Below are 22,255 nucleotides of genomic sequence, written 5' to 3'. Positions count from 1 at the left end.
TGTTGCGTCCATTGGGGTTTTCGCATTTACACGTGGGAGCAGTTACATTGGTAACAGCGCGTTTCTTTAATGATCGCGTCAATTTACCCTTATGCCCCTGGCGTGCTATAAATACTTTTCCCTCTTTAAACGACTTGTTTTTGGCCAGGTCTTTTTTTCTAAGACTGATTGGTACAACTCATTCTTTCCGAGTTATTTAAGGCTTGTAGGCTTTGTATGACTGGTTTTAGCACATCGTGCTTAACCAGAAAACATTTCTTATCCTAATTTTGTACAACTCGTTCAGTTCGAGTTGTGTTGAGGATGCATGACTTGTTTTAATACAAATCGCTTGTTTTGAGATTTGTAATTATTTTTTAGTATAACCTCGTCTAGCTCGTTTGATACGAGTAGTTTTAAGGTTTTACGATTTGCTTTATTTCAAATCGTTTAATTAAAACGTGGCTATTTCTTAATCTGATTACCTACAACTCATTTAAATTCGAGCTGTTTTTTAGGACTTCACAACTTGTTTCAAGTACAAATTGTTTATTTTGAGTCCTTTTAAACTATCAGATCATCTTTATAACCATCAGATTTCGTTGCTTTATCCATTATGCCCCCTGCTCGAGGTCGAACTTTATGAAGTCGGACTCGAGCAATCAAGCAGAAAGGATTTTCGAATGAAGCCTTTTTTTGTTGAACTCATTCATTCTGAGTTTTCTAGATGACTTGTTTTTTATACAAGTCACTTTTTTGAAGCACAACTCGTTATATATCAAGTTGTTTTGCGCAATTTATTTTAATACAAATTACTTAGATCATATGGTTATTTTTTACTCGATTTTGTTCAACTCATGGGCTTGAGTTGTTTTAAATCATCAAGCCGTATTATAACCATTGGACACCAATTTATACCTCGTCACTTTATCCGAGCAACCATTGAAAAGGCCAGCTCGTGATTTTTGCGCTTTGTCGAGCATAAATTGGCGCCTTAGGTGAAGGGATTATATGATTATTCCCTCCCCTTTCTAGTTTTTACAAGGTTGTCGTCTTTGTGTATGATACAACTTGTTTTATCCAAGTTGTTTTGGAGGATAGTTTTTACGTTTTGATTTTGTTCAAAAACGTTTACAATCCTTCCTTTTTAACTCGTTTCTATACGAGTCGTTTGGTTGAAGTGATTCATTTTGATACAAATCACTTTTAAAGCTTTGCTTTTAGATAGACACGACTTGTGCTTAACACAATTTCGTTAAAAATATGGTTGACTGGCATAACTCGTTTAATCCAAGTTATCCTTATGTTGTTGTGAATGCTAGAACGAGTTTTCTTGGAACAACTTGTTTTTGTGAAAGTGTTCCATTTTATACGACTAGGTCGTTTATTTTTAGAACTTGTAGAGATGAGATTGTGGGCTTGAGATTTTGTATGATCCATTTGTTATCCGTGTGGATCGAGTTGTTAGATCGTATTTATGCCTCAAGGGGCATATTTAGTCAAGTTACTTTTGCGACTTGTTCTAAACACAACTTTTTCAACCCGTTTGGCCCGAGCTGTTTCGAGGTGTTTTCTTTCCAATTCGCATATGTAACTTCTTTCCACCAATTGGTTCCTCGTCGCTTCATCCAGGCGATTTCTATATGATCGGCCTGTGATTTTCGCGGTTTATCGAGCTTCAATTGGTGTGTGTTAATTGTAGAAAATCAATTTTCATAAGGAATTGTTTTATCTCCTTATGTTGGAGGTGTGTTGCGACCTGGGTAGTTTTTCACCCTCGAAGTTAGACACTTTGTAGTAGCCCTTTTCTAAGATTTCAGTAATCTTAGAAAAAACCTTTTTGATCTTTGTTTTGAAAAACCTTTTTCTTGGCTGACTGTCCCTTTCTTTAAGTTAAGTTTTCCTTAACAACTCGGGACAGCCTTTTGCCTTAGTGCTTTCAATAGGTTTTCTGATCTCTTTTTGGTATTCCTTATACTCAATTTTTGATTTATTGAGCTCTTATGATTTAGGTTATTTTTGCGATGCGTTTTCTTTTTTCTCGGTTTTTTTGACTTGTAAGTCAGATAGTTTCCGAGTTTATTACGATCGACTTTTATAACCTCTTTACACCGACTTGTACCTCGTCGTTTTATCCTGACGACCATCTAGGTCGGTTCATGGGATTTTCACGCTTTGTCGAGCTTAAGTCGGCGCGTTTCGTAGAAAGAAAGAAAAACGAGAAGGAATTTATAAGAGATAAAAGATCTTTATTTATTTGCGAAGGTACTTTTACTGCTACTAAAGGTTTTTCACTATCTATGATCCCTTAGTCTCTACTATGATGCCTCGTTAAAAACCCTTCTTCAGAAAAAATCCTTTAATTTTTGGGAAAAAATCATGAAGTTGGAAAAAGAGTACATCAGGGAGTAGAGTTCGCTTTTAGCTATAGTACCTTTTCATGTTACAAGCATGCCACGACCTTGGTAGCTCGGTGCTGTTTAAGTCGGTCACCTTGTAATAACCTTTTCCTAAGATCTCAGTAATCTTGTAGGGTCCTATCCTTTTTGTTGTCAGCTTTCATTCGCCCGAACTCAGTAGCTTGATATTTTTTCTTATCAAGATGAGGTCTTTTGCGGCGAATCTCGTAGCCATCCTTTGTCTCAAGAGCTCTTTCCTTATCTGAGTTTGCTCTCAGGTTTCTGGAAGGGGGTCACGTTTTTCTTTCGTGCTCTAGCATCATTGTAGAATGTTGTCTTTAGTTTTTAATAATTTTGGACTTAGCTTTCATGATAAGCTAGTGCCCCTACTCGAGATCGAGCTTCATAAAGTTGGACTCGAGTATTCAGTCATGCCATTCTTGAATCTTACTATTTGTTGACTTTTACAAGTTATTTTGGACTCTCTTTTTGGGAGGTCGGATAACTTGTTTTATACTTGTTGTGTCAACTTAGTAAGGTCGGATACTTATCTCTTGGCTTGGGGAGGCATTCTTGTAAATCGCCATCCTTTCTCAATTTGTTTTAAACAAATTGTTGTGACGTCGGGTTTACATCCTCTTCGTGTTGATGTTTGATTATGATCACGTTGTCCTTAAGTTATTTGTGCAATTCATTTTAGGCTTTGCCCCTTGCCAGTTTGATTTAGTACAAGTGGCTTAATGAGGTCGGACCACAATTTGCATTTATAACTTCTTACGCCACTTTGGATCTCATCACTTCAAGTCAGAAAAAGTGTGCATTAAGGAGTAAGGTGCGTTTTCTAGCTGTAGTATCCCTTTTGTTGTAAACATGGCACAATCTAGGTAGATTGTTTTCGAGTAAGTTGAGTATGTTGTAGTAGTTCTTTTTCAAGTCTTAAGTGACTTTGTTAGATCTTTTCATTTTGGTGTTGGCTTTTCTTCGTCCGCTTTTGGTCCGATGTCATTTTGGATCAAGACGAGGTTGTCAGTTGAGAAATTTCTTTGTATGACCTTCTCATGGCCATTTATGCTTGGGATCTGGTTCTCGAAGTTGTACCTCAAGAAAGAAGTCGGACTTTTCTTTGTAAGCTCTTAAAGGAAGTCGGATTTTTATTTGTAGACTTGAATCCTCAGAGGAGGTCAAATTATCTTCATAAGCTTGGATCTTTAGAAGAGGTCGGATTTTTCTTTCTAAGCTTGGAAAGAGGTCGGACTTTCTTTATAAGCTTGGAGGTTTTCGACCTCATTGTAGACTCTGATCTTAAAAAGAAGTCGGAATCTCTTTCTGATATTCTTCGAGGTTTTTGACCTCATTGTAGAGTTGATCGTGAAAGAGGTCGGATTTTTTACAGACTCCAAAACGAGGTCGGATTTTTTCCTTGTCGGATCTAAAGAGGTCGGATTCTTCTGAGCAATGAGGTTTTAGACCTCATTGTAGAGTCTAACCTTTAAAAGAGGTCGGACTTTTCTTCATGAGCTCTCTAAAAGAGGTCGGATTTTCTTTGGTGAGCTCCCAACTCATCCGACCTTATTGTAAAGTCTGACCTTTAAAAGATGTCGGACTTTTATTCGTGAGTTCTCTAAAAGAGGTCAGATTTTCTTTGTGAGCTCCCAACTCATCCGACCTTGTTGTAAAGTCTGACCTTTAAAAGAGGTCGGACTTTTATTCGTGAGCTCTCTAAAAGAGGTCGGATTTTCTTTGTGAGCTCCCAACTCATCCGACCTTGTTGTAAAGTCTGACCTTTAAAAGAGGTCGGACTTTTATTCGTGAGCTCTCTAAAAGAGGTCGGATTTTCTTTGTGAGCTCCCGGCTCATCCGACCTTTGAAGAAAAGTCTGACCATCATTCCTTCCAATGAAGACTGGGCCTTTGTCACCCCGACTTTCTTTTTTCTTTGGATCGGATTCCAGTTTTCTTCCTGGAAGACATCCATCTTTATTGGTGTGCAAACAACATCAAATTCTACCACAGGAATATTTCTTTCCATATTCATTGGCAGTGATGTAATTTGTGAGCAACCAACGAAAGATGTACCATGAGAATTCTTTGTGTTATTCACTGTTGTAATTGACAGGTGAATCCACTGAAGAAAAAACTGGATTCATCACTCCGTTGTCGGATTGGGTTGTGTTCAAATTGGCTGATGCTGTGTATTTGGAACATGCAACTGTTCCATTTCATGAGTGGGTATCATGGATTTTTTCGAGATTGTAAGTTGGCACGGATGTCATTGTCCATCCTATTTCACGAAGAGGTTGGGATTAGTCACGTTCCCTTTTCCTCTTTTTTTTTTCTTCACGTAACTTCTTTTGCCAATTGAATTTTCTGAATTGAAAATTCTTTTATTCAATTGGCTTTCGAGTTCATCTTGGTTTGCTTTCTACAATGGCCTTGGGACGGTGCTTTCTTCTCTTTTAATCCAATTTAACTGTAGAAGTAGAATCATCATCCCTATTTGATATCCTCTGCCCATTGGGAGAAGTTTTTACGGGATTTCTGGTATCCATAGAAACTGTATTCCATCTTCTTTTTAACATGCTTGCATCTTATTCATGTCGAGTGGTTGTCTGATTATGTTATTGATCATCCGCCATTATCAAGAGTTGAGCTCCAGGTCCCCGGCAACGGCGCCAATCTTCCGGGGCTTACCTAGAACCGGACGGTGGTTGGACTTGTTTGAGGCCCAAGCGCTGGAGGAGTGTGGTCTCCAACTTGGTTTACGTCTGGGAGCCGCCTCCGAGTTGTGTGTTCCAAGAGATGGGGGGTGGTACCTGCAAAGACACTCCGATGCCTAAGTCAGCATGAGGTTAAGCAGGTTTAGAAAGTATTGGAATTTAGAGATACCTGAGGAGTGTCAGGGTATTTATAGTGGTGATCCAATAACCACCGTTGGAGTAGTGCCACCTTTTTAGGTGGATAACCGTCCCTTTATCTAGGGATTGTTGGGATATGGCTTCTAGAAGTGGGTTGAGAGATTTTAGGGGCAGTTACTTATTTGAATAAGTGTTATCTGCCAGCTATCTCTTGAGCCCGACTTCTTTGGAAAGAAGTCTGTGTTGAGTCCGACCTCTTTTGAAGAGGTCGGTGAATAACGAAAGCCAATCTTTAGATTGGGCCTTTTGGCGTATTTGAACTTGGGCCATAGCATTGGGTCAGGATAGTAACAATGTGTATGCATAATTTAGGTTGCTTATATAAATATTTTATTTAAAATTTCAATACATCATATCTTCTTATAAGATATATACTACTTTATATATTTGGATTGTATGACATTTATGTATCTTATTATTTCATATGTCAAAATCAATCAATCAAATTGAGAATAAACTTGACTGTCAATTAATCCGAGAACAAAATTCGATTTTCTATCAATTCAGAAACAAACTTAGTTATTAATTAATTTGAGAATAACTATATACACTCTACCAATCATTATCTTTTTACATTTGATAGTCTCCATGAGACCATGACTAACAATTTTCTCTTCCGTTATTGTTATATCAATTCTTGAAAGTTAATAAAACTCTTGTCTAAGAGGAACTACGACAAACTAATATTAAAGTTAGCATACAAAAACAAACCGACAATTATAAGTCAGAATCAATTCAAACAAGCTGACACCTATAAATTCGAATCACTTTCAATAAACTGACGATTATATGTCGGAATCACTTTTAACAAACTGACAATTATAAGTCGGAGTCACCTCCAACTAACCGGCGACTATAAGTTGGAATCAATCCAAACAAACCAAAATAAAGAATACTTCAAACATAAATTTTTATATATGCTTTAAATTAAATACCATTGAAAAATAAATAGATTTAAAAATATTTATAAATAATTATATTATAAATAATTTTTGTAAATTTATATCTTGATTTTGTTATACATAATAATAATATAATTAATTGTTTTATATATTAAATAACTTATACAATTTTATATTTATTTTTGAATAATACTTTATTCTTAATTTTTTTAATTATTGGTTTAATTATTCTGTTAATCCTTATAGTTTTACCAAATTTTTAATTAGATTCATATACTTTTTTTTTTCTTTTTAATTTAGTCCCTACATTGCTTTTAATTTTATAATTAGACCTTTTCTAATATAAAAATATTAGAATTAACTAAATATTTTTATACAAATTGAAGATATCTATAATTAAAAACCTAATTAAATCTTTGATCACATTTTTTAAGAAAAATATTCTATTAATTTTAATATTTTTGACGTAAAAATGACATAATTACAACATTAAAAATAGTATAGGAATCCAATTGAAAAGAAACAAAAAACATAAAGACCTAATTGTAATTTTTTTTTTTACTCGACCTAATTACAAATTTAATAAAATTATAGAGATCAACAAAGTAATTAAATTTTAATTATTTTATCAAATTCATAATTTTAAAAATAAAAATAAAAATATTAAATTTCATAAGTTTGGAGTAGCTAGGAACCGAATTGGGTGTTGTTGGCTGATTGGCTCTATCTACACGAACCGGTGAGAAACCGAACCAGTTAACAAGACATCATCACTTCATCAGTATTCAGAATTCAGTAGTGTAAGTCGTCGCTGCTAAGTGGGAGCACTCCTCGGCGCTGACCCATCTCACTCTCTTCTCTTCTATTCTCTTCTCTCTTTCTCTCTCTCTCGTATGCTCCATTCTCTTATTCTTCTTCATTCTTCTGATCCACTTCCATCATCTCTCAAAATGCAATACTTCACTTTCTTCATTCACTGATTTCATCGCTCAACAAAATTATTAATTCATATTCTGCAGGAATGGCCTTCGTTCGCGCACCGTCACCGTTTCTTCTCGTCCTTGTTCTAGCTCTCTCGATCTCCGCCGCCATTACCGCCACCACCACTGTTCCCCAACCGATCTCCGATCATCACCGATCCGCCGCATTGAACCTCTTCGCCCCTTCTCACGGATCGTTTCCCAGGTTAAAACCAAGAGAAACCCTAATTAAACCCTCTCGTAGCTCATTCTCGTAAAGAATTACTGTTGTTGCGATTTGCAGAAAAAATGTTTCTTTTTAAAAAAATGCTGTTGACGTCGCCACAATTGTTGTTGGGAGATGGCATTCATGACAATATTGCTGCTGCAATTTGCAGTTTCTTAAAACGATAAGATTAGAGTTAATATGCTGAATGTGATGTTGAGATTGTGTTTGTTGTGCGTAGAGATCAGTTTGCGTTGTGATTCCATTAAATGCATTATTTTTTCTGTTTGATTCTGATCTGTGCAAATGCTGCTTGTTTCTTTACTATTGTTAGATTTGTATGCTATGTTGGAAATGGTCTTGACTCAACTGATTGAATACTGTGTTCTGTTTTCATCAGTTTGCAGGATGCGTATGAGGCTCTCAGGGTTTTTGAGATTCTGGGGATTGAAGAGAAGCACCGTGTGAGCACGGACACATGTAAGGTGGTGTTGGAAAATCTGAGTTCGTTGTCATCGTCTCTTAAGGATTTGTTCTATGCTTTGAAAGTTAATGGCATATTGAAATGCAAGGTTAATGGGGAGGTTTTCGAGGTACTTATATTTAAATTTGTTTTTATTAACTATTATTTGACTGCAGTTGTTACTTGTTTCTAAATAGGATGTTCGAAAACAATACTGTTATTTTCAAACCTAAATATGATACAAATTTGAAATGTCCCACTTAATGTGGTGTGCAATTATTATCGGCTTATTTAACTGCAAAATACACATCATTTATTGTTGCTCTGATCATAACATTAGGTGATTAACTAGAAATTTGTATATTGTTAACCATGTTGAGAGGGTGGAAAAAATTTGTCAGATAATAATTTTAAGTATGGAAACTAATGTAATTCATTTATATTGTAAAGGGTATTGCTTCAAGACTCAATGCTTCTATCAGCGATGCAAGTCCTTTGCCTGACCTATACTACTCAATAGGAGGTTTGGTTCTCATAAAGGTAATTTTTTGGCCTCTACTTTACGCAGCAAACCCAAAGGACTATGTTAAACATGTTTTTATGTTTTTATTCATGAAGCTTATTTCCTTGGAATTTTACCATTATAGTTGATAATTCAATTTTTTAAATATGCCAAATCTTCTTTCATGATGTGTTAGTTTAAGTTTTGGACACTTTAGTATTCTTTTTTCATTTCCTGTGGTCCTTACCTTCTTTTGATCTCCTTTGCAGGATCAGGATTCAAATGTTGATGTTCTTCTTGCTGATGCCACGGGAACTTTTCAGTCAATCAAGGTTCCTTTTCTGTTATTGTAGTTGTGTTAAATAAGATTGCTGCGAGTTCTACTATTGAAGGATACTTCCTTGATAAATACTTTCTTGTGTGCTTTTGATGTCATGCCCTTACTCCTCATTATTGGCAGGCTCAAAGCCAAAGTGATGGAAAATGGCGCTACAGTTCTGACAAAACAGAATCCAGTGCCTATGCTGCTGGTAATTCATGGAAAAATGTTTTGATATATTATTATTTATCTTTCATATGCCTAATATTTTCCATGTCAGAGCTAGCATTTGACTTGTGCCTTCCCTTGAATTATTTTAATTGCTGAACTTTATATTTACTGACAACTTCTTGTGTGTATCTTGCAGGATTAGCATTTGAAGCCCTTGCTGGAGTGATTTCACTAGCATCATCTGAAATTGATCAGTCTAAGGTAAAGTTGGATCCTAGCTAGTTGTTTAATTGAATAATTTTAACAAATTTTCTAGAAATTTATTTAGATAAAATTAATTGCACTAGAAATAGTATGTCATGCAGTACATGGTGAATATGAAGTAAATTTATGAGTGTTACATTTCTCTTAGTATCTCTTTAGCCCTTTATGTATAATAGGAACCTTTCGTGCCTATTAATCCACCTTTTTTTTATTAAATGTGTGTAAAAATCATAAATGTGAGGTTACTCAAGATGGTAAGTACATTACACTTCAATTAAGAGGTCTTTGGTTCAAATTTTAAAAATAACCAAAAGTATTTTATGCATATATAGGATGAAGAGCATTTTTGGGCGGTAAAAAATTGTGCACCAAACCTTTCCCAATCCCCATTATATATAGTAGAATCCCCTTTATATATTTTAGAGATTAGAGACGTAACTTTCCTACATGTTGTTACATCTTGGTAACAGAATCTGTCCTGTCACATCTATTAATATCTTATACTAGTTCCGTATTGGCAGGTCAATACTGTAAAACATGATATACTGAAGCTTTTTGGCAGCATTGAGAAAAATGGTATGCATGGCTGCTTCTTTTACCTCATTCAAAGTGAGAAGTTTTAATATTTATTTTATAACTATGTAATTCTCTTTAGTTGGCATGTAATGGGACATTACAATTTTTGATATACTTAATGCCCAACGTTTCTGATCTAAGTAGCCCGAGGTTAGATGCATCTTCAGAAGTCTTGAATTTTGAGTCCCCATTTGATTAGGAGTGAGATTGTTGGATGTTTGTTTTTGTTCACTCGTTTCTGAAAGGTGCCATTTAGCATCAAAGTGAATAATTTCCTTGAAGATTCTTGTACTTTTAGATGAGAGGAGCAAATATTGGTCATTAGACTACATATGGATGTCCAACATTAAAATAAAGGACATATGATCACTCGAAAATGTCATATGGCCTTATACTTTATTTTTGACCCATTAATGTAAAATATCCATTGGTCAAAATTACTTCGCATTATTACAATTAACTATTAATCTGACTTGATATGCTTGACAAACACACGTGCACATGCATAATTTAATTGGTCCTGCCATTCTTTATGTCTAATATTTTGCATGTTGAACTTATACAAACATATTATAAATTTACAGATGATGGAAGCTTCTATTTTGATGGGGAAACTGTTGGTGGGCATGAGCATCAGGATTCCCTTTCCACGACCTCTTCAGTTGTTCGAGGGGTTACTGCATTTGCTGCTGCAGTTTCTGGAGAAATAAATGTATGTAGAGTATATGTGATTACTGTCCATTTTTTTTAAAGAAAAAAGTTTGGGAAAATGTAACTTTTATGTTTTGCCTTTGCATTTAGCAGCTTCCAGGGGATAAAACATTGGGTTTAGCAAAGTTTCTCTTGGGCATTGGAGTCCCAGGAGATGCTAAGGACTTCTTCAATCAAGTTGAATCGTTAGCTTTTCTGGAGAGCAAAAGGCAAGTGCCTATACAAGTCAATCTATTGTTTAAATTTGTTTTACAGCAATATTTCTTTTCCTTCTGTTTCTTGTTCTTCTCAGCCAATGTAACTCTTGACTTATCTTGGTGTAGGGTTACCATCCCATTGATATTGTCACTTCCTGAAACAGTCTATTCATTAACCACGAAAGGCCAACTTAAGGTATGTAGCTAATTAAAGTATTTAAAATCTTTGTTTAGCTATAGTTTTACTTTATTAAGGTCTTGGTCCTTGCAAATTTTCCCATATGATATTGGTCCGTATTTTGGATTTTGGTCCTTGCCCTATTAAGGCACTGGACATTAGGTTTCTATCTCAATGCCTTCTCATGATATTTGGTATTCTTTGTTCAACAAAAAAAAGTGGAAAATATCCATTGCCTTGGTAACCCTATGGGTTTCTAATCTTCTTGTTGATGAGTCAAACTTCTTTAAAAATTCAATTGCAATTTATAAAATTGGTTTCTCTTCATTTATCACGAATAATTCTTGTTATTCTTATTAGCCCATATATTCCATATATTTTTATTTTTGTTTTTATCTTAAGGAAAAGTAACACTCTATACCTTGAACACTAGTTGCATTACCTACAATCATTGCTAGTTGATTCATCTGCATGCCATGCTACATCATATCAATACCTCATCCTTATACATATCCAATTCTGCATGCAGCATCTATTTCACTCAGCTATACAATTTTACTCTTCACTTATGTTCTCCATAGATTTGTGAATAAGCGGTGTTTCTACTTATTTACTGTTGAGAAAATATGACATTTATTACAAATTACAAAACTGATCAGGTTCGTGTGAGTACAGCACTTGGTTCAGCCGCACCACCTCTAGTAGTTAAGCTTGTCCGAGCTTTCAGTTCTGGTGCAAAAGATTCAAGTATTATTGAGAGCAAGGTGAGTGATGAGTCAAAGGACTTATTTTGAGGGGTGAGGCTTGATAGAATATATAATTATAGCACTATTATTTAGTTTCCCTGGATTCTCTCTTATCTATGGCATTGTCATTTTTCCATGATGCAGGAACTCCAGTATGACAAAAGAAGTGGACTTCATGTCTTGGATGGTTTCACAAATAATGTGGATGTGGGAACATATGTGTTTGTTTTTGAGGTATTCCTGTTTATTTAGTGTAGGTTTTATTCCCCTTCTGTTGCATACTTGCATCAAGATATATTTGTCTTTGCCTTTCAATCATATTATGTTACATGTGTTTGTAGATTGTGCTTCATGACTCTCACAGTAAACAAGTTTATGCTACCGGCGGCCAAATTCACATGCCTATATATGTTACTGGAATTATTGCAGTCAGCAATGCAGAAATCGGAGTTCTGGGTGACCTTGGAAGTGTCCAGACAAAAAAGCGTAGGTTTCCATCATCATAGTTAGGATACTTCTGATTGCAGATTAGTATGTCGTCATTTTCTTGTGATTCTGTCCTGTAAAATTTAGGTTATATCTTTGTACCATATTCTGTTTGTAGCTCTTACTTTGATGACTTTTTTTCATTTTCCAAATTCCATTTACTGGTGCAGGCTAGATCTTGCCGGAAATGATGTTGTTTCATTTTCAGCTAACCATCTGCAGAAGTTGCGGTTTTCTTTCCAATTGGCAACTCCTCACGGTCATGTTTTTAAGCCACATCAGGTATGCCGCTGCTGCATAGACCTTTTGAATGTCATTTCTGTGGCCTGTATATTGAGGATTTTGTTGTGCTGCAGGCAATTTTGAAGTTTAGGCATGAGATAAAGGTAGAACACGTCTTTGTGATTGGAAATGTTGGCAAGAAGTTTGAGATCACTCTGGTAAGTATATCTTGGTTGGAGTACTTGTTAAGCTTATTAAATCGTGCAATTCTGCATAGTTTATATCTCTCTGGATATATAAATCGAGAGATTAATTGAATAGAGAAGTTATCTTGCTACATTATATTGCACAAATTTTACCACTTGTAAGGCAACTGTAACCTTATATTGCTACATTAGAACTGCTGACCTTCCCTAACTGCTTTTTTGCTATCTCTAACAGAGGTGCTTATATAACATCTTTCTTTGCCATTATAATTTTGTGAATGCTGGAAAGTCTTGTATCTCATATTCTTTGTTTGTTCTTGTTTTGCTTACATTGTTGTTTTGGCTTGTAGGATTTTCTTGGCCTGGTGGAGAAACTGTTCTATCTCTCAGGCAAATATGATATTGAGCTGACTGTTGGTGATGCTGCCATGGTATCTCGCAAAACCTCCTTTTAATTTCAATTTCCTATCTTGTCCTTAGAAACAGTAAGGATATCCAAGTGAAAACTACTTTATTTCAGGAAAACTCTTTCATACGGTTGCTTGGCCATGTCAAATTAGATCTTCCGGAAGCACCTGAGAAGGCAGCCCAACCTCCTGCACCCCCAGTTGACCCGTACTCAAGATATGGGCCCAAAACAGAGATAACTCACTTATTCAGGACCCCTGAAAAGCGACCACCTCAGAATCTCTCTATTACTTTCTTGGGTTTGATCCTTTTGCCATTCCTTGGCTTTTTAATTGGGGTAAGTCTTATTTTGGTACTTGGGTGGCATAAATATATTTGTCCTCATGCCTCTTTTTAAGAGAAGGCAGCGATGTAGAAAAAAAAATGGGAAAAGTAACACAAATGGAAAGTGAATAATGCAGTGTGTTTGTGTAGCCATTTTGTTTATTTTTATGAACTTAACATATGCTTAGGATGAGAATGTTATGCTTGATAAGTAGACGCACCAGATAAAATAAGTTGAGAACGTTTGCTTTAGAGAGAAGTTAGGTGACATGCTCTCATGCATTGCAGACAAAATAATAGAATTCATCTCAAGTGATTTGTTCATGTAAAGAGAAGACTTGTAGAAACTTCAGAATGGATCAGATTGATATCAAGACAATGGTTAAAGGGAGACCATAATGAATGACTTGGTCTTAATTGGCTTATTTGTAGACATGGTTTATGATAGGACAGTGATTTCATTTTTAGTGGGTGGGGAAATGTAAAACGGATACCTTTTATTGACAAAAGACTTGGTAGTTGTAGTAGCAGCAGATGGCTGCTTTATTTTCTGTTGATTTGATCTGTCGTGGTCATCACTCCCTCTTATCTCATCTACAGTTATTACGTTTGGGGGTGAACCTGAAGAATTTCCCCAGTTCAACAGTACCTGCTGCATTTGCCTTGCTGTTCCAACTCAGTATTGCCGCAGTGCTGTTGCTTTATGTACTTTTCTGGTTGAAGGTATGTTCACTCTTCACTAGTGTAGCATTATGAATTGATGTTTATTGGTTTCTGTAGACCAGAAGTAACTAATGCATCAATCAGAAGCATTATCTCCTTTGAACATTATTAAAACTGATTTTGGGGAGGAGGTAAAATTGATTTTGCTTAATTTTTTTAATTTTTTATCATTTGGTTTCTAACTCGCTCAATTCTTTCCTCTGGAATTGTTTTTGGGAGAAGTGAAAACATTTTACATCTAAATCACATTTGGAGTGTCTACAAACATAAATCACATTACGTCAAACATCAATTCGAACTAAATTCAGTCAGAACTAATTCTACTTAGAATCAGTTCAGCAGAAGCAAAATCAAATACATAAATCACCTGAACAAGTGGTGGATAGTTGCATTGGTGGTTTTCACTGGAAGTGTTCGTTTTCATTCCCCTTCTTATCGGAAAGGGGAATACTATTACTGTCTGTTTATTTCTATTTCTCCTTTGAAGTGCTTATCTCTAGTTACTTTTGCTGATGTTGCAGCTGGACCTGTTCACTACTCTCAAAACACTTGGCTTTTTGGGAGCTTTCTTGATGTTTTCCGGGCACCGGATTCTCTCCTATCTTGCTTCGACATCAACCAAGTTGAAATCTGCATGAGTGAAGCAAGTAATGTCTATTATATAAAGCGATGACTAGATAACTTGAGTTTTTCACTTTAAGGAATTTTTTAACTGATCCAATTTTGTAGGACCCTTGTTATACTAGTTAATAACAAATTTAGAGAGCTCAATTTAGAGACAAGTGCTAAAATTTTATGGTCATAAAGTTTTATCCTTGAATCAATCACCTGATTTTAACATATGCTATATGGCCTCAGTATCATTGTAAGCTAAGATTCAATTTGAATTTGAGAGGACTGTTGATGTTTTAGGGTGTGATTTGTTGGGAAGAAATGCAGGAAGCAGTAGGTTAAAGAGTAAAACTTGGTTCCTCCAAAAATCACGAAATATATGATAATAACGTCTCGAGTTTTAGCTAATGGATTAGAGGTTAGTGTTTGATCTGTTGGTGTGAAGTGTGAACACGTTTTTCCTAGCATTTTGTGGGCGCAGTATGCAACATTTAGATATATAAACTTGAAAATGAATTATAACTAAAAGTTGAGTAGGTTCTAACTTCAAACATAATGATTATTTTGATAGAAAACAAGATAACACGAAGCCTCTGCGAATACTGATGGATGTTCTTCATGTTTCTTTTTTTTTTTCCGTTTTTGGGTTCTTAATGTTTCTGTGATCGGTAAATAATAAAGCTTTTATCTATAATGAAGTCTTTATATCTTTAAACTAAACATTCAAACCCAAAAAGGAGATGTAGTGCATCAACCAAAAATATCTTGCATCAGACACCAAAAAATAAAATATCTTGCTTCAAAAGTTTTTATTCTATATATAACTTTTCTAATTTTATTATTATAATAAATTTTAATGCAAGGTATATTTTTATTTTGGATGAAGGATGATGGAGAGGTATCGTAATAATAAAAAGGATCTATATTGTTTATTGATTTGGAAAAAACGTACGATAAGGTGCCAAAGGAGGTTTTATGAAAAGCTCTGGAAAGGAAGAGAGTAATAATTGTATATATTCGTGCAATTAAAGTCATGAATGATAGGACTACAACTAGTATGAAAACTCAAGATGGTGTGATTGATGGATTTTCTATTGGTATAGGATTACACAAGGGATCATTCTTAAGTCTATATCTTTTCACATTAGTTTTGAAAGTATTCACATAGCATATCCAAGAGTTTGTGCCATGGTGCATGTTTTTTACCGATATATCATCCTTATATTGGAAAGTCAAGAGAAGATCTAAATAAGAAGTTGAATTTATATAGAGAAGCTCTAGAAGTGTATGGTCTGCGCATAAGCCGTAGCAAGACAGAATGTATAGAATGTAAGTTGAGCCGTCGAAGGGGAAACCCTAATACAAAGGTGAAGATTGGAGAAAATATCTACGAAAAGTTAAAAGTTTTAAGTATCTTAGGTGCATCATACAGGATAATAGAGATATTGAACAGGATGTAAATCATAGAATCCAAGCAGGTTGGTCAAAATGGCGGAATACGTCTGATTTTATATGACAAATGCCTTTAAAACTTAAAAAGTAAATTATATCGCACTGGAATCAGACTGGCTATGCTTTGTGGTACAGAGTGTTCATCAGCCAAAAGAGAGCACGAATATAAGTTAAGTGTAGCAAAGGTGAAGATGTTGAGATGGATGAGTAGTCATACGCAATTGGATAAAGCAGATATAAGAAAGAGAGTTGGAGTAGCACCTATTGTAGAAAAGATGGTAGAATCGCGTCTCAGATAGTTTGGATATGTGAAAAGAAGACCGACAGAACACCCAGTCAGGAGAGTGGATGAGATAGAAGATAGACAAGGGATGAAAAGCAAAGGAAGACCTATGAAGACCATCCATGAGATGATCAAACGAAATCTACATATAAACGATCTCTCTGTAGACATGATACATGATAGAATTCAATAACGTCGTTTAATTTATGTAGCCAACCCCACCTAGTGGGACTAGACATTGTTGTAAAATAAATGTCAATATTCGACATAGCTTCAATAAAAAGAAAATCTCAAATAAATTAATAATAAAGTGAAATAATCCCGTACTAGTTTAGTTTTTTTTTTTTTTTGTCAAATACTAGTTTAGTTTAAATGTATTAACAGTATTACACAATTTTTTTTTTTTGTGAAATTTTTTGGATAAAAAGAAAAGTTGAAAATTGAGACATGATGAAACACTAATAGTTAATGCATAAATGGATATAATAATACTTTTACACCATCTCTCCACAAAATAAAAACCTAAATGGTAATCCATGTAAACATTGTTAATATATCCCGTACTTTGTTCAAATTAGTTTCGAAACAGTATAATTACCCAGATTCCTCTAATTTCCTCAATAATGACATCATGGTTACAATGTTCGCATGCAAAAATTCAAGGACCATGATTTGGTTGAGCTTTCATTACAACTCAAGCTACTCACGAGAATAAGAATAACCCAATAACATATAAAGGAGGGAAAAAGAACACACCTAAAGCATAGGGAAAAAAGAGCTATAAGCCATCTTTGCACTCAGTATTGCTTCCATTTTACACTTCCAAGTGAAAGAACAAGATTGCCATCCATCTTCATTGATAGTAGTATATGACTATATGTCACTATTCTGAAACCCTGATGCTCTCACTTGTCAACCAAATCTTCTTTTGAATGATCAATATCGCATCGTCATCCTCACCAGATATGGCCACTTTCTCCCAGTGCAACGCCGGCAAGAATTTCTTTATTGCCAGCACCACTGACCGCTTATCGTGGACGATGATGAAACCCTTCGGCCGGAGGATTCTATCCATCTCAATTAGTAAATCTTCCGGACTGCATTCCTTCTCAATGATATCAGAAAATATAGTTGACGCATGGAGTAGGTCATATGTACGAGGGTAGGTCGAAAATGCTTCGCACCTGTCACATTGACAGCAAAACAAGGTCACAAAATAGCACTGCAAAAGCAACAAAGCATTTAGGTTAATTGGAAAACTACCATGCTTAATTTAAGCCTTTGAGTCTAATATTAATAGGAAATCAGTATTTTGAGTTGATAACTTGCTCTTTGTTTGTCAATAACCCCAACATCCAACCTCTGCTTCGCTGTTCGTGAATCGGATAACACTAGCATTGTCCACTAGGCGGAGTTTGCGATATAGATCAAAAGACACCACAATGCCCTATCAAAAATCATATTTGTGTTTAGACAATTTATATTGAATCTTAGTAATTTTCTCTAAAGTTTTATTAGGTCTCTTTCTACCACTAGCAATAATACTACACTCGATCCACTCTTCTAACTCGAGCCTTGATAGGCCTTCTCCAAACATATCCATACGACTTGTGACAAGATTCTACCATCTCTATAATCAACAGTACTCTTACTCGATCTGTGATGCGATCATTTCCTAACCATATCTAACCTAGTGAGACCGACCACTCATCCAGTCTATCTGAATCATACGACACCACAAAATCCCAATGTAAACATCTCTAGTCAAATCTTTAAATTTTTAAAAAAAAAGTAATAATGGCTCAAAATAGAATATTAAAAAGAAACAAAAATCAAAATTAGTTAGAACTGGCAGGAATTGCTATTATATGTAGCCTAGTGAAGAACATTCCTTTTACAAAGATGAGTCATACCAGTTGTGAACCGTTCCCAACAGTCCTCTGTCGTATATTATCTTCAGTGTGTTTGGCCCATTTTCTGGCACCACATTCATAACCCAAACATCTTTGTCCTTCAAAGCAGCAGCAAATGAACCTAAATTTGCCTTCATGTCCATCACATTCCGGATCGTGTCAGGCTTAATTTTATTGCCAAGCACGGTCCAATAATCATTGACTCGTTGTTGCCAAACTTCCTGCACAAAATTAGTCCTTTCGTAAACTTGACGCTTATATGCATGTCTTTGCTTTTTGTGCCAATGCCCCGAGAGTATAGATAATCAGATATACTATCAAGCTAATCATGTATTCAATTCAATTATAGAAAAAAGATTTGATAGAAAATGACACTTCAACAGTCACCGAGGATTGCAATGCAATCATCTCAAATTTATCTTATCTCAGTTATCTCTCTCTGTATTTTTGGTATGTTAATAGTTTCCAACGGGTCCTTCTCCACCCTCTCAAATATTTTATCTGATATTTTTATTATCTTTAGTGTAGGTAAAATTTAAGGAATCACACTAAACATTATTGAAGAAATTAAAAGGGGGAAAAGGATATATATATATATATTGAATTACCATGTCCTTGTTAAAAAAATCGGCAGAATAATTGAAGTCGGCAAGACGAGGAGGAGGGGTCGTCAATCGTGCCGGCCAAGGAGCCAAACCGCTTCCTCTTGCTTTGTGCATTTCTGTAGAAACCAGCAGGATATGTAGTTATTGACACTGAATTTTCAACTTTTAAGATTCATGAATTAACATGAGAAATTGCTACTGGAACAAAACCAAACCATGCAACATTAATAGATATAAACAGAGAGATGAAGCATCTATCTAAAAATGAAAAAGCTACTTATTTACATAATCAACTCTTCACACTCTTGTAAGAAACCGTATGATCACAAGGCAGAAATTTGCTGCAGTTGTTTTTTAACCCAAAAAAAAAAAGCTGCAGTTGTTTGTTTCATCTTTCAGATTAGCGTTTTTAGAGCAATGTAATGTATGGTTTCGGAACATTCTAATGAGTTTTATCCTATGCCCTCGACATTTTTTTATGAATCAGAAAAATTATTGTAAGGAAGAGCGAGGTTATCACTTACGATCAGAGTAACGTGTGATGCAAGCTTCCATATTAACTCCCCAAACAGCATCAGGATCATCATTGGATTTGCAAAGCGGTGGCCGAGTATCGGGCTCTCTTCTTAAGTAGCAATCGTTTGTAAGTGGCTTCACCCATATAACAGTTTGGTTCTTCTTAGCAGCTATTTTCCAGCACATCCGCTCCACAAGAGCACTCATTTCTTTCCAAATTCTCTTATCCTCTTCATCTTGAGCATAAGCTTCAGGAGATGAGTAGGCGAAGTAGCCTCCTGGCCGAAGCAGTCTATCCAGCTCAAGAAGAAGAATACCATCCCTTTGAAGCCAATCAATTCTACAACGAGAACAATGAGCAAGTTCAAATGATCTACTAGGGTACGGTAGTCTTTTAGTTCCTAAAACACCAAGATATGCCGGAATTCCTCTCTCTAAAGCAAACTGGATTTGATTTTCATGAACATCATTTGGTGCTAATGACATTGCAATTACATCAGAAGAAAGTAGGTATCCTCCGAAGCTTGCAACACCGCAGCCAACATCAAAAACGTTGCGGAGCCTTCCTCTATTGTTTATATTATTATCTGGGAAGTTGAGCATCTGCAATACCAGTCATGAGGAGAAGTTATAATGTTTTTGATGAATAAATTACGCTTTTGTGATTATTTTAGTCCCAACCCAAACAGGAGTAACTAGCTTACATTGGCAATTGATGCAATATATTTATCGGCACCGTAATGAAAGTGAGTTCCTCCACCAGGAAAAACAATCTTTTCGCCTTTTACAACCATCCAGTTCTGGTCAGATTTTTCAGTTGCAAGATGGGTATGAGGTATATTTGCCTTCCATACCTGATCTCTACTTTTTGGCCACTTGATTGGAACCTATAATCATCAAGAACCATATAAGACACTTAAAGCCTAAGAACACAAAAACTTCTAAATATTTCGAACTTTCTTAGTTCCATCCTTCTAAATATTTCAAACTTTCTAAGTTCCATCTATGAAGAAACTACAAGAGAAGACAGTTACCTTGTACCCTGGAGGAGGGGGAATCAAACAATTATAACGCCTCTCGGGCATTGGGCAATGTCGTTCATAATGCTCCATCAAATTCAAATCAAGCTTCAATCTTGTTTGGTATATGAGATTTCTGTCTAGGCATGGAATGAGTTCCGATAGACGATCATCGCAGACCTTAAACATGTAGTAGAACAGTAAATATAACTTGAATGTTCACATTGAAAAGTAACATTTGAGACTAGCAGCAATCTAAACATTGTGTCCCGTTAAGTCCAGATCAAGATAACTCACTGGAATGGTCTTTGGTACAACACTGGTTCCGGATGAAGATTCATCATTAACTCCATCCCCCTTCCAGCTAAATTGTTTCAAAGATTTGTTAACAGCCGAAGACTCGCTGCTATTCTGAGAATACAAGTAAATCAAACCACCAATAGTCACGAAAACCAACATAATCGTGACCAACCGTTTTCTCGGGCTCCCATCTGCTCGCCCTCTCGCCATTCTGGCCACTACATAAGAATCACACTTATCACCATGACTTCAACTAGCATACAACTGAAAGGAACAAAGATAATTCAAAAGTAAAAGCAACTATTTTAGTTAAACAACCATCCCAAAATTTCCTCACCGCACTCACTCGCTTCTGAGTTCAGGTTTGCCCTTGATTTTAAGGGCAACAATCAAATAAATGAACTTGTTCCACAAACCAACTACTTGATGAAGTTGAGAACACCTTGAAACATGATCTGAAAACTGAAAAATAAAAAATAAAAAATAAAACACAAGAAGAAATGAAACAGCATCACCACCCATCACTTAACAGTTAAAGGACAATATCACCTCTTTGTAGGACCTGCTTCACATTCTCTCACCAAACAAAAAATTATATAAATTAATTTTTTAAAAATTATAGCTGCAATAATGAGCATGAAAGCGAAATCTAATAAATAAATCAAATAACAATTGAAGTATTGAACTATCTTTCTTTTTTTTTGTAATATTCCAAACATGGAAGATGAGCAGAACTTTCAACTGGCACTGTCAAAACCAGCTATATGAATAAATGCATATCAAAATTACTTTGAAATGAAAAGGAAGCATAAGGGTAAAAAGGAAATCACCGACAGTTGGAGACGTTTAAAAGAATCAAAACGTCAGTGGAAACAAAATTTTGGATGCCACAGGCAAAGAGACTTATATATATAACTGAAATGGTGAAAAGGTTCGATTTTTGCAATGAAAGTGGCAAATGAAACACAAAAAATGATAAGGGTAAGCAAAAGGGCGTTGAGTAGAGGTTGAAAATGGATCTGGGGTGTTGAAAAGGGTGGAATCTGGTGCCATGGATATGGAGAGAAAGAAAGAAACAACGTTGTATAATTATTAGAGAACACAGCATAGTATTAGTAGTATAATTACGTACCTATGACTCAGTTGAGGCTTGAGAGTTCGTTTCAGTTCAGAGGTTGCAACTTGCAAAGAGAAGAGAAAGTGGAAGCTGTGACATTGGATTTGGAACAGCGTAGCATCCAAAACTGGGACAGGCACATGGTTCCTTTTGTGCAAAGGAATATTGGAGAATTTTCACGGATATATTGATATTTCATTAATTTTTAAACGTGAATCTTACTTATAAAAAATATATATAATAAATAATTAAGATCAATCATAACAATTATTGAAATATTAATGTACTAATATACTTAAAAAATTTTCAGGATTATTATATAAGTATTTTATGAAAATATTTAAGACAATGTTAACTACTAAAAGTAATTTAATAACTCGTAATTTAGGAAAAATTATTTAAATCGTTTTTAATGGTAAATAACATATTTAAAAGAATAATTTAGATAAGAGATAAATATTAATTCGATACTTGAAAAATTCAGTCACTAATAAAATTATACCTAATAGATATTATTGATAAATATGGTCTCTGAACGATTTTTAAATTTAACAAAAGTTAAC

At 35.2% G+C, this 22,255-nt stretch overlaps 2 protein-coding genes across 5 annotated transcripts; one reads left to right on the top strand and one right to left on the bottom strand.

Annotated features, from left to right (window-relative positions):
* The first annotated feature begins 6,946 nt into the window (after nucleotides 1-6,946).
* Nucleotides 6,947-14,786, top strand: LOC112739216 (dolichyl-diphosphooligosaccharide--protein glycosyltransferase subunit 2). Its single transcript, XM_025788964.3, has 20 exons — nucleotides 6,947-7,085; nucleotides 7,214-7,379; nucleotides 7,780-7,972; nucleotides 8,293-8,382; nucleotides 8,614-8,676; nucleotides 8,805-8,874; nucleotides 9,031-9,095; nucleotides 9,620-9,674; nucleotides 10,259-10,386; nucleotides 10,479-10,594; nucleotides 10,709-10,778; nucleotides 11,420-11,524; nucleotides 11,651-11,740; nucleotides 11,848-11,996; nucleotides 12,163-12,274; nucleotides 12,349-12,432; nucleotides 12,771-12,851; nucleotides 12,941-13,165; nucleotides 13,753-13,875; nucleotides 14,397-14,786. The coding sequence occupies exons 2-20, from the start codon at nucleotides 7,216-7,218 to the stop codon at nucleotides 14,511-14,513; spliced, it is 2,100 nt and encodes a 699-aa protein (XP_025644749.1). The 5' UTR covers nucleotides 6,947-7,085; nucleotides 7,214-7,215; the 3' UTR covers nucleotides 14,514-14,786.
* A 1,889-nt stretch (nucleotides 14,787-16,675) lies between these two features.
* Nucleotides 16,676-21,899, bottom strand: LOC112739175 (probable methyltransferase PMT3). Of its 4 annotated transcripts, none has more exons than XR_011871679.1 (10): nucleotides 21,708-21,899; nucleotides 20,913-21,037; nucleotides 20,573-20,793; nucleotides 20,291-20,455; nucleotides 19,961-20,143; nucleotides 19,265-19,859; nucleotides 18,744-18,856; nucleotides 18,136-18,356; nucleotides 17,486-17,669; nucleotides 16,676-17,406 (listed from the first exon to the last, which is right to left on the bottom strand). XR_011871679.1 is itself a non-coding variant. In XM_025788962.3 (9 exons), exons 3-9 carry the CDS (start codon nucleotides 20,783-20,785, stop codon nucleotides 17,106-17,108), a joined length of 1,791 nt encoding a protein of 596 aa, XP_025644747.1. In that variant the 5' UTR covers nucleotides 20,786-20,793; nucleotides 20,913-21,037; nucleotides 21,708-21,889; the 3' UTR covers nucleotides 16,676-17,105. The 4 variants fall into 4 exon arrangements, 2 of the variants coding, with proteins under 2 accessions (XP_025644747.1, XP_025644746.1); XR_003170147.3 differs by having other exon boundaries at nucleotides 20,922-21,037; nucleotides 21,708-21,870; XM_025788962.3 differs by lacking the exon at nucleotides 17,486-17,669 and having other exon boundaries at nucleotides 21,708-21,889.
* Nucleotides 21,900-22,255: the final 356 nt, after the last annotated feature.

Source organism: Arachis hypogaea, chromosome 2 (assembly GCF_003086295.3).
Source record: "Arachis hypogaea cultivar Tifrunner chromosome 2, arahy.Tifrunner.gnm2.J5K5, whole genome shotgun sequence".
In the NCBI taxonomy this organism is placed as follows: domain Eukaryota; kingdom Viridiplantae; phylum Streptophyta; class Magnoliopsida; order Fabales; family Fabaceae; genus Arachis; species Arachis hypogaea.
Note: the sequence above shows the minus strand (reverse complement) of the source record. Positions and strands in the feature narration are given on the sequence as shown.

Coding starts and splice junctions, on each gene's coding strand:
- LOC112739216 (XM_025788964.3), top strand. CDS start 7,216: ATGGCCTTCGTTCGCGCACCGTCACCGTTTCTTCTCGTCCTTGTTCTA. Junction 10,595..10,708: donor GCTTTTCTGGAGAGCAAAAG/GCAAGTGCCTAT, acceptor ATCTTGGTGTAG/GGTTACCATCCCATTGATAT. Junction 13,166..13,752: donor TCCTTGGCTTTTTAATTGGG/GTAAGTCTTATT, acceptor TCTCATCTACAG/TTATTACGTTTGGGGGTGAA.
- LOC112739175 (XM_025788961.3), bottom strand. Junction 18,857..19,264: donor CATCACACGTTACTCTGATC/GTAAGTGATAAC, acceptor TGGTTTCTACAG/AAATGCACAAAGCAAGAGGA. Junction 18,357..18,743: donor ATTTTTTTAACAAGGACATG/GTAATTCAATAT, acceptor AATTTTGTGCAG/GAAGTTTGGCAACAACGAGT.